This window comes from Lethenteron reissneri, chromosome 20, assembly GCF_015708825.2.
Source record: "Lethenteron reissneri isolate LAM-NWPU_2019-01 chromosome 20, ASM1570882v1, whole genome shotgun sequence".
NCBI lineage: Eukaryota > Metazoa > Chordata > Hyperoartia > Petromyzontiformes > Petromyzontidae > Lethenteron > Lethenteron reissneri.
The window spans coordinates 8346334-8362130 of NC_083798.1; the positions used below are offsets into that span (position 1 = coordinate 8346334).

The window sequence follows — 15797 nt, forward strand, 5'->3', positions numbered from 1 at the left end:
ATATGGAGGATCTTTGTCTTTTGTGAGGAAAGGCTTACGGAGCCCCAATTTGTCTTCTGTATAACAGATGTCGGGGTTTCAACAGAACATACATCTCTGCTTTATTGACCTGGTTAAGGCCGATGATACCACCAATCTAGGCTAGGAATCTTGAGTTATTTTTCATGCTTTCGGGGTCCCCGACCATCTGCTCACAATCATTAAGGACCTTCATGATGGTGGCCAGCCCCAGGTAAAGCTACATGGCCGGGAATCAGAGCCATTCCATGTTCACCTTGGGGTGTGACAGGGATGTCTTCTGGCTCCTACTTTCATTTAATATATTTTTGACAACGTATTTCGAGATGCTTTTCATGGCCATACCACAGGAATTTCCATATGGTACAGATACAATGGGAGGCTCATCGATGATCAGGTACGGTCAAAGGATGGCTGATGACCCTACTATTAGCCCCACCAAAACAAAGCACCTGCCTAGTTATTTAATGTGATTAAACACTAAAAAACCTCAACTCCCCATAAGTCATGGGGCAGTGTGCTTATGACTAGTTTCAGTTTCGCAGCAAAGGTCTCTCTCCGAATCAGTCGAGCGGCATTGTCCTTTCATCGGCTGTGTAACGCTGTGTGGAAGCTGCCTGGTCTGTCGCTTCGCGCGAAGCTTCAGGTCTTCTCGGCCAGTCATTCCCTCCCTTCTCTATGCTTGCGAAACGTGGACCCCCCTAATGGAGCATCTTCGCCGGTTAGAAACATTTAGGCTGGCCTGCCTACGATCCATCCTGGGTTTAACCAGGCTGGATTGAGTGAGGAGCTCACAAATTCTTGAAAGATCTGGGCAAAGTCCCATCGGTGAGCTTCTCCGGCAAGGCAAGGCTGCGTTGGCTGGGTCATGTAGCCCGCATGCCCAGCCACCGCATGCCTAAACAGCTTTTGTTCGGCCGGATCGAGGGGGCTAAACGGGCGCAGCACGGGTTAGAGAAGAGACGGAATGATGTGGTACAGTAGTGTAACAGTTCGCGCACTGTGCTACGAACCTGGCGACCTGGGTTAAATTCCCGCTCACGACCAACACCAGTGACGATTATCTGAACTGGTCCTGGGCCTCCCCCCTCAAATGAGTACCTGGTGCAGAGTATAAACATCGTCACTAGGGAGACAAAGGCACGCAGGCAAGGTGTTGGCCACCCACTCTGTCACGTGCCATTCCGGCCTTCATAGGTGCTCGCTAACAGCACTTGCCCTAATAGTCTGGTGTGCGCGAGTGTATAGCAGTGTGTGTGTGTGTACGTGTGTACAGTAGTGTGTACGAGTGTATATCAGTGTGTGTGTGCATGTACAGCAGTGTGTCTGTGTACAGCAGTGGGTGTGTGCGCGTGTGTACAGCAGTGCGTAAGTGTGTGTGCGTCCGACGTGAGGCCTCACCTGCGGGTCACATACTCCATGTAGGCGATGGCATCCTCGATGCGGTGTTTCCGCGTGCACACGATGATGCGGTTGAAGTCAGCGTAGACAATCTGCGAGCCAAGCCGTTTGAACTCCGAGATGAGCCTGCATGTCGTGGGAAGGGTAGTGACACACGCCGCACAGCAACAAAGGCATGTGTTCCATTCCCGACACTGGCGTGTTTCTGCGTGTTGGGTTTGTATGTTCTCTCTCTGTTCTGTATTGGTTTCTACTGGGTTCTCCGGTTTTCTCCCACAGTTAATACACCAAAACCTTTCCCGTTGCGAATTTGACCATTCACGTCAAATTTATTGAGGTAAAGTTTATTGATCGCGTGCCCTATGGCTTTTGACCATTCACAGTTAACTGTTAGATTCCTGTAAGCATCGTTACTGGACTGAAGAACATACGTGCCATCTCGTCTACCATGCAGCCCATAGCGGGTTCCAGTTCACATGCCCCCGGCATCCAGTGAGGCAGCAAGGTTCCACCATGTGATTTTTTGTACTTTATCAGTGCCCTTATTTATACATTTTGCTATGACCCCTAAAAGAAAATTAATTGGTAGTGAATGTAATGAAGAGAAGCAGAGGAAGACGATGTCTCTACGCGAGAAAGTTGAACCACAAGGTAGGTTTACGAAATGTGCGAGTGCGGTATCATTGACATTGTCTTTATTTTCAGGTTTACATATGTGTACAATACACTATATTTAAAACTAAAGTCTATACATTCGCTATACGAGTTATATTTAAGACTGTAGAAAATATTCATAATATTTTACATTTAAATATTAACAGTTTTATATTTGGGTTAATGTAGGGTAATATAAAAACAAAAGGAGGGGGTATCGTATCATGAACCGTGAATCAAACCCTAGTTTTCCCATTTGCCTTTCAGTTTGCGGATCGCGAATTTGCCGATGGTAGCTATTTTCAAGAACGTAACCCCCAGCGATGGGTAAGGTTTTGGTGTAAAACAAACATCGTGTCTGGTATTGGCCAAACATCCCAATGCTGAAACGTTCCCTGCACATTACTCAATTTGGAAAACATGTAGCAACATCACTCCCCAAGTGGTGGACTATATTCGCCTGTGATACACAGCGTCATCAATGACAGCACTGTTTTATAAGTTATGGTACGAATATCAGCTGCATTAAATGATTAACGTTAAAAGAGTACGTGTTGCAGTGTGTGTAAACATCAGCACTTGGGGAGACAAAGGCGGCCGGGCGTGGTTGCTGGCCACACCACCGTTTTGTGTGCTGTGCCGGCCTTCATTAGGTGCTAGCTAACAGCACTTGCTCCTACAGTCTGTTATGGCTACACGGGAGACCTTTGTGCTTGGTGGCATGTGAGAGGCACTCACTGCAGAAAGAGCTTCTTCATGGCGGTGTGCAGCGTGCGGTGGAGCGCAGGGTCGTAGAGCAGCGATGCCGGTGAGCTTACCCAGCGGTGGAAATGCGTCACCTGCACAGTGACGTGACAACGCTTACGTTTATTTTGTTTCACCAGATGCGACCACATTTTCAAATGTTATTTGTAACTTTTATCCTTACCCATACAGATTCGATAGTTAAACTTTCATGTGCAATTTTATTGAGGGACTGTGTGTTGTCTAAGTGTGGGACAGTTTTTTCTGCCTTTTGCCCAAGCTTGCATTGTGTAAAAAAAATCGGCAGGAATTTATGTACTTATGCAATTTGTACTGATATAATTTATTGATATTTATTTTTCGTGACTTGCTTACCCTTTCTCTACATTGCACTATCGTTTTTTGTACTGTTTGTTGTTGTAACTTGCTGGCCCGCCCTTCCTGAATATCTGTGAAAAAGAACTTCATAGCTCATCGGATTCCTCCAGTCTAAATAAAGATTCTGATTCTGACATGCCTCTAATCTTCACAAGACACTAACTAGGTGCCGTGTTCATAGCCACGGCTCAACTCAGGCTTGGCTCTGGATCAAGTGAGCTGGCTCAAAGCCATGCGGCTAACTTGAGCCGGCTCTGAAAATGAACACAGTGATGCTGCAGATTTCCATGAGCTGAGCCTGAACCAAGCTATGGCTGAGCCGCTCATGCATCTTTGACAGCAACAGAGCAGCTCAAACCTGAGCTGAGCTGTCAGTGGCCAAGCCAGAGCTGAGCCATGACTAAGAATACAGTATCGCCATAACTACATATATGTATATTTGACTCGTGCTAAAATAATTCCTTCAATTTTAAGATTCGTGGAGTATACGCAGATTAAAAATCTTTTTTTTAATATTTTCACTGTTTTTAAATGCTTTTATTAATTATTTTGTTTACCAAGGAAAGCCTCACTGAGGCTCATGACTTTTTTTTGGGAAGGTCCTGGCTAGGTTTTTGCAATAGTGGGCTAAAGTTGGATTGTGCTTACCAATTTTCCAATTTAGACTGTGACATGGGCACATAACAGCCTACTCTCTTTCGAATAACATCATGGGATCTTTAGGGTCCATCGTGAAGCAGGCGGCATCTTGCCGCACTGGGCGCCGATGCGGGTGGTACCTGGTTGTCGGCGTACGCGTTCTGAAAGCGGCTGATCTCCCGCACCCACCCGACCACCATGCCCTTGAGTACGCTGCACCAAAAAGACAAAGATTCTCCATATAGCCTTTAACAGACTGTAGGGGCAAGTGCTGTTAGCGAACACCTATTAAGACCGGCACGGTACACGAGGGGGTGGGTGGACACCACCACGTCCGGTCGCCTTTGTCTCCCCAGTAGCGATGCTTACACACCGCACTAGGTACTCATTAGAGACTGAGTGAACCTAGGAGAGGCCCAGGACCGTCTCAGATAATCGTTACTAGTGTTGGCCTTGAGCGAGAATTTAACTCGAGTCGTTAGGTTCGTAACGCAGTGAGATAACCGCTACACGACCGCACCACTAACCGTTGCACTACACCGCACCACAGCACAGAAAGTCTCCACATCACAAGCATTCAAACAGTCAATCATATTCAGCCAATCACCTGGCGGCTCAGAGGGTCACTGCCTCTGAGAACCTGGGTTTGTATCAGGCCGTCACCCACGGGCAAAGCAGATGTCAGGTGTGGGGAGTTGACGGCTCAGCCTGGTTCACAATTGACTGTGAAATCTAAGTTGTCACTTCATAGGCTCAGCCCAGCAGTGAATAAAACATTCTGTAAATTATTTATTCTTATTTTTATTATGCATATTATTTACCCAGAGAAGTGGTCACTGCTTGTTGGAGGCTACCCTCGTTAATTCTGCCAGTGTGCTGTGATGTACAGTAATCTCTTGGTTAACGTTTTTAAACCATTCCATGAAATTCTAGATTTGAAGCTTTCGTGACTGCAAGGAATAAAGTATAGATGGAAGCATATTATTCTCTTACATCACACAAGTCTACACCGTGTGATGTAAGAGAATAAAGTTTAGATGGAAGCATATTATATAATTTTTACGACGTAGAATTGTAATGTATTACTTACTGTTAGTAACTCAGCTTATTGTAGAGTATAGTAAGTATACTGATGATGCTATGTAGTTTATACTTTAGTTGTTTATGTAGTTTATACTTTAGTTTTTTACGTGGTTGTTTAGTAACTGCAGCTACATACTATTAACATTCCTTTCCTTTGTTAATGCTACCCCCCTTCCCCCTCCCTTTGATGCTGCTAATCCTGCATAATGCACAGGCATAATATTAATTTGAAACCCCCCTGCCCACCTCCTACGCATTTTCCATATGCTAAATTCCTCTTGATATGCAAATTATTTTGTCAAGGCGCTCTTCTTCCCACCTCCCCCCCCTCCAATCCAGCTTAAATATACGCTCCAAGCTTGGTGGTGTTTCATTCTTCACCTGAGGACGGCTGCTTGCGTTGTGGCCGAAACGTCGTGAGAATTGTTTTGTTGTGTTTTATGTTTATTATTTTATTACTTCCCTTCTACGTGACTTTACCGAAAGAACCAAGAAGATGAATCCCTGCAGTCACGAAAGCTTTAAATCGAAATTTAAACAAAGCCAGTCGAGGTCTAAATGCTCATAAATGGGAGTCGCTCATTGGCCGATGTATGCTCAGCCCACTTATGAGTGCTCGGATTGGCGCCCGCATGCATAACGTAAACATACCGTTAATAAAAATGTTAACGTTAGAAGAAACCATGAGGTCCTATGCCATCTTTAAAATTTTGCCAAATTTGGCAACATTTTAAAGATGGCATCGCAAATTATTTAATTATTTGTTTGTATTTATGTTGTTGTAACTTGCTGACGCACCCCTACTGGACATTTGTGAAAAAGAGCTTCATAGCTCATCGGATACTTCCAGGATAAATAAAGATTCTGATTCTGATAAATTGGGAAAAAAGTAGCAATCATTGCCCCCTGCTGCGAAAACATAGCAGGACACTCACGAAAAAACAGTTTAAGGCTCGGTGAGGCTTTCCTGGATAAACGAGCATCGCAACAATAATAGCATTAACGGGTCGGCGCTCGTGTGGGCAACAGCCAATGTTGGATGGGGTGGGGAGGCCGCACCGAAAGGTGTTGGAGCACAGCGCGGCCTCGTCGTAGCTCGCCAATGCCGTGTTGGAGGACGTGCCGGATGTCATCATGTCGGCCAGCGAGGCTTGCGGCGCCGAGTCGAAGCTCACGCCGCCGCTCGCTCCACCCTCGAGGTCGTTGATGTGGTGCGACTGCAGCACGGCGTTTACCGCCAGCGACTGGATGTCCAACTCCGCGCAGACTGTGCACGGAGACGTGGAGAGGGGAGCAGGTGCCAGAGGAAAAGATCTGGTTCGTGGCTTCATCACCCGTTGGGTGGTCTGCAGTGTCAGGGCCACGTCTTTAGACATAGTTCGGTACTGGCTTGAGCCGCTCAGTTGTTTCCAAAGATGCATGAGCGGCTATGCTGTGGCTTACTTAGGGCACAGCTCATGGAAGTCCACAGCACAAGTTATGTATGGCTTTGAGTTGGCTCACTTGAGCCAGAGCCGAGCCAGAGCCAAGCCTGAGCCAAGCCAAGCCGTAACTAATCCTTCGAGTCACTGCCATGCTTAACCACCACAAATTAACAAAGTTGACACCACACTCCCCTTCCACGATTAGTTCTTATGCATGAAACAAAAATATTTTTACAGATCCAATCAGCCAAACACCCTTCCAGGAGTCCATAATACAGCAATTTTGGTTAAATAGAAGCAAACTCTGGACTGGTTTTCCTCATTCAGCGTTTCATCGGCAGAGGCAGGTTTGCTTGCACAAATGCTAGGAAACTGGCAGATGCTTATAGGTGAGTATCTTCTCAATGAGATATGTCCTAGTTTAACATTAAACTCAATAATACACCAAATAATCCCGCAGCCTGACTGCTGATGAGCCACTTAATTTTGAAACTGTTCCAGTGACTTCTTGTGTTGAACCAGTGCACGCTGAAATTACCCACTTCCAGACGGCTGTGCACGACTGATGGGATGTGTAAAAAAATACAATCATATTTTTCATCCTGCAGAACAAACATGTGAAGGAGGCGTATGAATATGTCCGAGTTATATTGTTACTTCCCTGTGCCAAAGCTCAATATCAAAAGGGGTTTGACACAACCCGTGTCTGAGTACCGCATCAGCACCTGCGTGGTAGGCCGAGGGGCAGCTGATGTGGAAGGATTTGGCGTCGCGGGTGTCACACGCCAGCCGCCCGTCATCCGCCTCCTTGCCGCCCAGGTCAGGTCGCCCCGTGGCCGAGAGCCACAGTAGGTGATTGTTACGCCGTAGGTGACGCGCAAAGAACAGGTCACAGCCAAATGCCTCCACGTCCTCGGGAAGGTTCCCCACCGGCACGTGCAGGTACCTGCAGCAGCATCAGCATTACGGCTCGCCACCCAGCAATTTAACGCAACGTGGGCACACACGTGATTTCCTGCTCCGATGTGCATTGAGGCGGTGCTCATCTCTTTACAGCCCTGGCCCAGTGGTGGAAATTCCACATTCATACGTTGTGGGCAAGGCGATCATTTGGTGCAGTAACTACTCAAGAATGTAGGCAGGGTTTTAACCGTGCTGACACTGGGATGACTGCAATAATTGATCTTTGTCACAAGGGCGAAACACCCGTTGGTTGCAGATGCATGTCAGGAAGTCACTTGGATGTGGTTGAGCTGTAGTAGGCATATTGTGGCCAAGTGAATGGTCACTCATGGAGCCAGACCACCTTGCTGGTGACATGCACGTGTGCAGGGGGAATGCCTCGGCTGCCCAGCAATGATTCATTGCTTGCTTACCATTGGTCAATTCTGCATGCTTTTCTTATCAAGGAGCTGTTTTTGGAACCGAGAGCAGCATTCTGATTTGGAGAAATTTGGTTGGTTGCCAGGTACTATGGTTCAGGATGCAGCCGCTCTCCCTGTGACAAAACGAGTATAACAACATGTGTCTAAAATCCTCTCTATCATTTTGCTCTTCGATTTGCACTGGATGTACCATACAGGACCCACCATTGTGACCTCTACTTAAAATCCAATCTTACATCACTTGATGCAAGAAGAAATCCACATTAGGCCCTGTTCATCCATAAAATCCTTATTGGCAAATCTGAACTATGCTTAGCTAATTCATTAACCCCATTGGCAAAACTAAGAAACCTAAGACGTTCACCTAATTGCCTTTTAACTTTCCCTAGAACAATAATTAAAATAGGCGATAAAGCCTTTGATGTTGCAGCACCAACGTTTTGGAAGAACCTTGTTCCCTCCCTTAATATAACTTTAACTTCAACATATATATTAAAAGAGAGGATGTGCTACATACAACCACATTTGCAAATGTTATTTGTAACTTTGATCCTCACCCGTGTATCGATAGTTTAGTTTTTACGTGCAATTTTGTTGAGAAACTGTGTTGTCTTGGTGTAGTCTGGGACTGTTATTGTTATTTTGTTGCCTTGCCCAAGCTTGCACTTTGTATTGAAAAATCAGCAGGAATATATACTTATGCAATTTGTACTTATATACTTTACTAGCTTTCCTACCCGGCTTCGCCCGGGACTTGGATTCACCACGCCCGGCCGCCTTTATCTCCCCAGTGGTGATGTTCACACACCATACCAGTTACTCGTTTGAGGCTGAGTCGACCTAGGGGAGGCCCAGGACCGGTTCAAATAATCGTCACCGGTGGTGGCCGTAAGCGGGAATTGAACTCGGGTCGTCGGGTTCGTAGCGTAGCGCGCTAACCACTACACTATCGCTCCCCCCACACACAGACGTGCGTGCGTCCATAGGTACACATACACACGTTTGCTGCAGACACACACAACTTTCAGGGTGCGTACGGCAGTAAACGACTAAAATAATAAACCAATGCTGCGGGAAGAACGCCTTACACCTGCAACTAATTTGTATTTAACTTTACCCGTGGAGGGTTTGGGGGGGGGGGGTGCGTGACATGAGCAGGCACACTCCGTTACGCTTCCGCATACAGGTCACATGATAGATGTGACGTGCAAAATATATGCATTATTGCGCCCCCCCCACCCCCCCCCCCACAAAAAAACAAAAGTAAATTTTATAATTTTTGCAATGGTGTACAGTCTGGAGAGTACCCATATGGCAAATTTCAAGTTTGTTGCATGTCGGGAAGTACGCTAAACATTTTGAACAGACACACATTCACAAATTTGCATTTTATATATATAGATTTATATTTAATTTTAGTGACATGCTTACGTTTTCTATACATTGCACTCCTATTGTTTTTTGTATTGTTTGTTGTTGTAACATGCTGACTCGCCCCTACTGGACATCTATCAAAAAGAACTTCATAGTTCGTCGATTTCCTCCAGGATATATCAAAGTACAGCAAGTCGACTAATTCCCATACTGATGGAAATAGAGTGTTTCCTCCTCACACACGTGGGTTTTCTCCGGGTGCTCCGGTTTCCTCCCCACTTGTATAACAATTGTCGTTAATTTTATGAAAAAATCTCAAAGTAAAAACCAATGCTGTCCTGGATGGATAGATAAATAAGTAAACCACAGTAATAGCTATTTTTGATTATTCAGAGCCAGCCCTCTCTCACCGTGCCACGTCGAACATCCGTGCAAGGGTTGAGTCGACGCGCAGGTAGGCGCGCACCATGTGCCGCCCCCCCTGCCTCTGCCAGTCGAGGACGCTGAGGCTGGGCGGGTCGTCCGCTGGGCCGGCCGGGCTCGTCGCACCGGCGCTGCCGACCCACACCACCGGGAAGTCGTCGAGCACCGGCATAGCGGAGCGCACGCGCTGGGATGGCCACGCCGACTCCACCGCAACCAGAGTGGGGCCCTTACGCGAGTCCTGCTCACACGCGGTGGGCGCAGGAGTTGTGGTACAAATTTGCAAGTACTAGCTTGTGAAACGTGCACAGGTATCCCTCAATTTATGAACGTTCGTTTACAGAACTTCGCGTTTTAATGCAATTGACAAATTATGGACACTTTTCGATTAACGAAATCTAATTTCTGTGTTCACATGATGTCACACGGCACACGCCATGAGATCAAACGAGAAGCATCCGGGAGGCTGCGTCATTCATCCACGACAGCGTCACGCTGTCCCTACAGTGCAAGAGTAATGCCTCCACATCACCTTTCCAGCCATTCCAACATGCAGATATTTTGGTGAGTTAGTGAAAAGGTACAATTTTTTTCAAAATTAATTATTATTCAATCGTTTTAATATTTGTTTTTTTATTAATATTTTTCCATTGTGAAAGTGATATAGGTGCATATTTGGAGTGACTGTCCGAAACACATTGATCATTTTTAGTATTAAATTAATGGGAAAGCCATTCCGATTCACCAAATTTCGTTTTACGTGTTTTTGAAGAACACATCCCTTTTGTAAATCGAGGGATACCTGTATATTTATGTGGTGAGTTATTGACAGTTAGTCAATCCATGGCACCTGGGTCTGTGTTCCGTGACCTCCTGACAGTAGGCCTTCGACACTTTACGTGGCCTCAAAGTGCATCTAGCATGGCACGACCGCCGTGGTGATGTCACCGACACTTAGTGGTGAACGGCGTTTGTTGTCGTTCAGCTAGGTAGAGATGGTAAAATACAAATGATCGTAAAATAAAAAATTGGTCCCAAAAACAACAGACCTGGTCGACTTTAATAAAAACAGCCCGAATGTAGATCGACGTCAGTTTGAAGACAAATTATGCCGTGCTGATGATCTTTAAAATACGTGTAACTAGTACACAGCAGTAAAAATTTCACCCATACAAGGTTGTCTGTAGATACTGTGCTTCATTGGCTTTAAAATACAACAATCCCATATGGTCCCGAAGCCTCTGAAGCATAATTCATAACTCGAGGGTAAACCCCCAGGCCGAGCCACCAGGCCAGGCATGGGTGAACCAGGATGGGTGGGCACCGTAGTGCATGATGGCAGGGGCAGAGGCACTCGCCTTGTATGAGAGCAGCAGGCGTTGTAGGCCGCGGTAGGCCTGCTTGAGGTCGGTCTCCACGCGCACCTCGAAGCCGTGCTCCGGAGGCGGGAGCAGCTCCTCGCCCAGCATCGCGAGCAGCGCCGCGCGCTCCGCCGTGAACACCACGCCCAGGTTCGGCATTTGGTTACTACGGACCTGCCACATCAAAGACAACAATCGCCCATATAGCCTTACCAGACTGTTGGGGCAAGTGCTGTTAGCAAGCACCTACGAATGCCGGCACAGCACATGATGGGGTAGGTTGCCAGCACCCACACCTGGCTGCATTTGCCTCCCCAGTGACAATGTTTACACACCTCTCCAGGTACTCATTTGAGGCAAAGTCGGCCTAGGGGAGGCCCAGGACCAGTTCAGATAGTTATCGCTGGGGTTGGCTGTGAGCGGGAATCAAACTCAGGTCGCTGGGTTCGTAATGCAGCAAGCTAACCACCACACTACCACTCCCCAACTCTCACACACTTACGAAAGGATAGCACAGTGGTAACACTCGTGCCTCACAGCAAGAAGTTCCTGGATCCGAATCCCAACTAGGGCGCCTCTCTTTGCAGAGTTCGTATGGGATCCTCCTATTATAAGAACATAATGTTTAGGATAAAAGTATAGGCAGTCCCCGCTTTTACAACACAATGCGTTCCTGGTAACCGCCTCGTCGTAAATCAAGAAGTAGAAACATCATAATGCAATGTGTTTTATCCTTTTATCAGCCACATTTAACGGGGGTTTAATAGGTAAAAATCCACAACACTTGAGAATAAAAAAACATCCACGTCAAGTCACATCGGAAGCCAGAGTGACTGTTAAAATTTGTGCGGAGTCATGTTAGAAGTTGTATGGTAAATCAGGTTTTTACGTCGTGAATGGTGGCATTATATAAACGTTATAAATGTGGATCGTCATAAACCACAGACCGCCTGTATTATGGAATATGCTTACTGTTGGAAAATTATATCAGCAAACCTACAGACTGTGCTCTGGAGCCATCAGCTGCATTTACAAATTAAACATTGACTTTCAGTGGTTGCTAAATTCATAACTCAATTCTGCTCATTTCATAGTTACTACTTATGCCTCGGCAAAAGGGGTCTAGGCTCTATTCCTGACTTGGCAAGCTCTGTGTGTGAAGTTTGTATGATTTCTCCTTTTTCTGTATGTGTTTCCTCCAGGTTCTCTGCCTTCCTCCCATATCTATATCCCAATGTAACTGGCATTGGCCGAACATTCCAATGCTGAAAAATTACCTGCAAATTACTCAAAATCTTTATTTAGACTGGAGGAATCCTATGAGCTGACCCACCCATACAGGTGTCCAGTATGGGTGGGTCAGCGAGTTACTCAATTGGAATTACACGAAGTTTGATCACCTTTTGGTGTGAAAACATGTGAAGACCCTCTTGAAAAAAAGGATTGAGGCTTTCCTGGGTAAACAAACCGTAATAATGATAATTATACGAAGAGATAGGAAACACATGTGGCCATCTGGAACGCTTTTTCTTCCAATATTAGGAAGCCACTGCAACTATGCACTTTTAAATATAGATTGAAAACTCATTTATTTAGAACTGCTTTTTTTGTCCAGTTTGATGTCCTTTGATTAACATGGTTGGCTACGTACGGTGCGAAATAATTTCAATGTAAATACATACATAAGAGACACCCAAATAACCAATTAATGCAGGGAAATTAAATGTATCAATAAAGATGAATGAGGCCTTCATTTTTTCTGGAAGCTTTTCAGGCTAGAATGGCAACAGTTGCACATGAATACAACAGATTGTAACGAGTTTTTAATTGTTCAAAATCTGTCATGCCCTGAAAGTGTCAAGCAGACTCCCTCTTACATCATTGGAACCTCATTTGCCAGTAAAAAATATGATAATTGGTTTTTACCCTTTTATCTGGCAACACCTTTTGGCGTCATCTGGTCCAACACCATGTGAGACTATGCTCTAAGGAAAGCTGTCTCGGGTGTGGACCAATCAACTTCAAGGACAGTGCATACATTATCAGAGTTATGTTTTTTGTTTGCATTATGACTGCAGGTATTGTGGTCTATGCAATCATGACTCCTTGTAAAAAAGGTGTCAGTTTTGTTGCCAGATAAAAGGGTAAAAAAACTATTATCAGACTCCCTCTTGTGGAACAATGGCAGGGTTGCAGTTGGAGTTAAGGTTACCACATTTTCCACAAACCATACCCGTACATATTTCTCAAGCAGCCTAGGTCTGCCATTAAAACTGAGCAGTAAACTAGAAATAAATTCCACACAATATGGTACCAAATCTCTGTGCAAATCAGTTGCTGCTGCCACCAAAACACAGATGTCAATTCCTGGACTGGTGGCAACACGACATTGGATGGGATAAAGCAAGGCTCATGGCTCTGGTAATAATTAATTACCATCATGGCACTAAGGCAAAGGAGTGTAAGTGCTGTTAGTTTTACCGTGTCTACCACAAACACGGAGGCCTTCCTCTGCGTGGGGATGAAGAGGCCCAGCAGGGCCTTGCTGCCTTGGCTGCAGTGATACAGGTACATGTGGCGAATCGTACCTGCACACACACAAAAACAAAGATCACCCATATTGCCTTTCACGGACGGTTAGAAAGTGATATTAGCGAGCATTAATTAAGGCCGACATGGCAAATGAGGCGGTGGGTGGCCACGACCATGCCTGACCACCTTTTTCTCAGTGCTGATGTTAATATATTGATTACTCCAGGTGTTCATTTAATGTTGAGTCAATCTAGGAGAGGTTCAGGACGAGTTCAGATTATCATCACCGATGTTGGCTGTGAGCAGGAATCGAACTCTGGTCACCAGGTTCGTAGTACAGTACACTAATCATGACACTACTGCTCCCCTACAAAGACACCCCGTAAAGCCTTAATAGACTTGTGTGGCAAGTACTTTTAGCGAGCACCTATGAAGGCCCGCAGGGCACACAAAGGGGGTGGGTGGACAGCACCATGCCCGGCCGCCTTTCTCTCCCCAGTGGCGATGTTTATGTCACACCAGGTGTTCATTTGAGGCTGAGTAGACCCAGGGGAGGCCCAGAACCGGGTCAAATAATCGTCACTGGTGTTGACCATGAGCGGGAATTGAACTCGAGTCACCGGGTTTGTAGTGTAGCACGTTAACCGCTAAATAACAACTCCTCTACACACACATACAAACACTTTCTCATTCAGAGGCTTGGATATTAAATATCATTCATAATCAACATTTTTGGGTTTAGATCGCGTTATTTATAAATTTGTCGTAACACTCCACCACCCGACACGGCCAATCAGTAAAAAAGTGTCACGTTGACAAAAGACAAATAGTTCACTGCTTTAGCCCACCGGTGTGTTGAAGCGTGAAACCACAACATTTACAATTTGAGTACGACGTTTCGCTGGTAATTGCATCCAGCATCATCAGGCAATTCGCCAGAATGTTTAGGCTCTGCTGTGTCTCCCGTTCTTATATAGAGCAGCAGCAGGGTGACGTCATCATTAACTCATCAGGTGCAACGATTTGAGGGGGGGGGGGTTATTGTAATTATATACTAGATTAGTATTCAGGCAGTTGTTACGATGCGAGTTGTAGATTAGTAATAATTTGGAATGGGTTTTATTGTGATTATGCTACGTTAGTAATTAGTTAGTGTTTGTTTCCCCTATAAGGAATTGTAATGTATCTTATTTAATAATACGCTTCAAGGCCGCACTAAGCCTGTAGCTGTCTGAGCGATTAAAGTTATTTCTGTTTCTCTCAATTTCAATGGATTCTCTAATTAGTCTTTGCCAGTAGTAACTAGTTTTACACAACACTTCAACGTTGTCAAAATCAATTGAGTGTCCCTGTTGGCATTCATGTTCTGCCACTGCCGACAGTTGTTTGCGATAGTTTAATATTTCTCTGGTGTTCTTTTAGTCTTACACTAATGTTACGCCCTGTCTGTCCAATATAGCATCTGCCACATAAACAATTAATCCGATATACACCTTCTGTTGATAATTTAGGTAATTCGTATTTAGTGCAAGTTACTAGTTGTTGCATTTTGTGTACTGTACCAAATCTTACTGTAATGTTTTGATTTTGCAAAACACGGGCTAATTTGTCAGTTACTCCTGAGATAAATGGTATTTTTATTGTTTTAATAATCTGATCGCTTTCAGCAGTGTTGCCTTGCGATCGTGATTTGGCATTTAGTGCTCTGTTAATTTGAGCATTATTGTAGCCATTCTGTCTTAGTGCTTCTTTAACATGTTTAATCTCTCTCACTAGACTTTCACCATCTGACACTGTTTTAGCCCGATGTATGAGCGTCTTGATAAGAGAGGATTTCTGAGCTGGGTGATGATGCGAATCTGCATTCAGATAGGCATCAGTGTGCATTTGCTTTCTGTAAACGCTGTGTGTTATTTTACCATTTAGGCCATACCCAAGTAAAATATCCAGGAACGGGAGTGTGTTATTCACCTCCATTTCCATGGTGAACTGAATGGCCGGGTTTTGTGCATTGAGATGATTTAGAAAATCGTTAAGTGTATCTTTACCATGTGGCCAGACAACCAAAGTGTCATCCACATATCTAAACCAAAAAGATGGTTTTAATGTGCTCGAGGCAAGTGCTCTGGTTTCAAAGTTTTCCATGTACAAATTTGCTATAGCAGGAGATAAAGGAGAGCCCATTGCTGCTCCCTCCCTTTGCTTAAATAATTCGCCTCTCCATAAGAAGTAAGTGATATTTAAACAATAGTCAGCGAGTTTCAGAATATATTTTGGTAAACCTGTATTCTTTACCAGTGTATCAAGTAAATTAAGCGACTCGCTCACTGGAACCTTAGTGAATAGCGAAATCACATCAAAACTCACCAAAATATCACTAG

The 15797-nt window shown here is 45.1% G+C and overlaps 1 protein-coding gene across 1 annotated transcript in view; it reads right to left on the bottom strand.

Moving 5' to 3' along the window:
- Positions 1 to 15797, bottom strand: part of POLE (DNA polymerase epsilon, catalytic subunit) — a 90129-nt gene that overhangs the window by 14974 nt on the left and 59358 nt on the right. The window contains 8 exon segments of the mRNA XM_061554752.1: positions 1420 to 1545; positions 2812 to 2912; positions 3975 to 4047; positions 5977 to 6184; positions 7067 to 7287; positions 9511 to 9764; positions 10882 to 11058; positions 13366 to 13472. Coding sequence (XP_061410736.1) covers positions 1420 to 1545; positions 2812 to 2912; positions 3975 to 4047; positions 5977 to 6184; positions 7067 to 7287; positions 9511 to 9764; positions 10882 to 11058; positions 13366 to 13472 — 1267 coding nt within the window.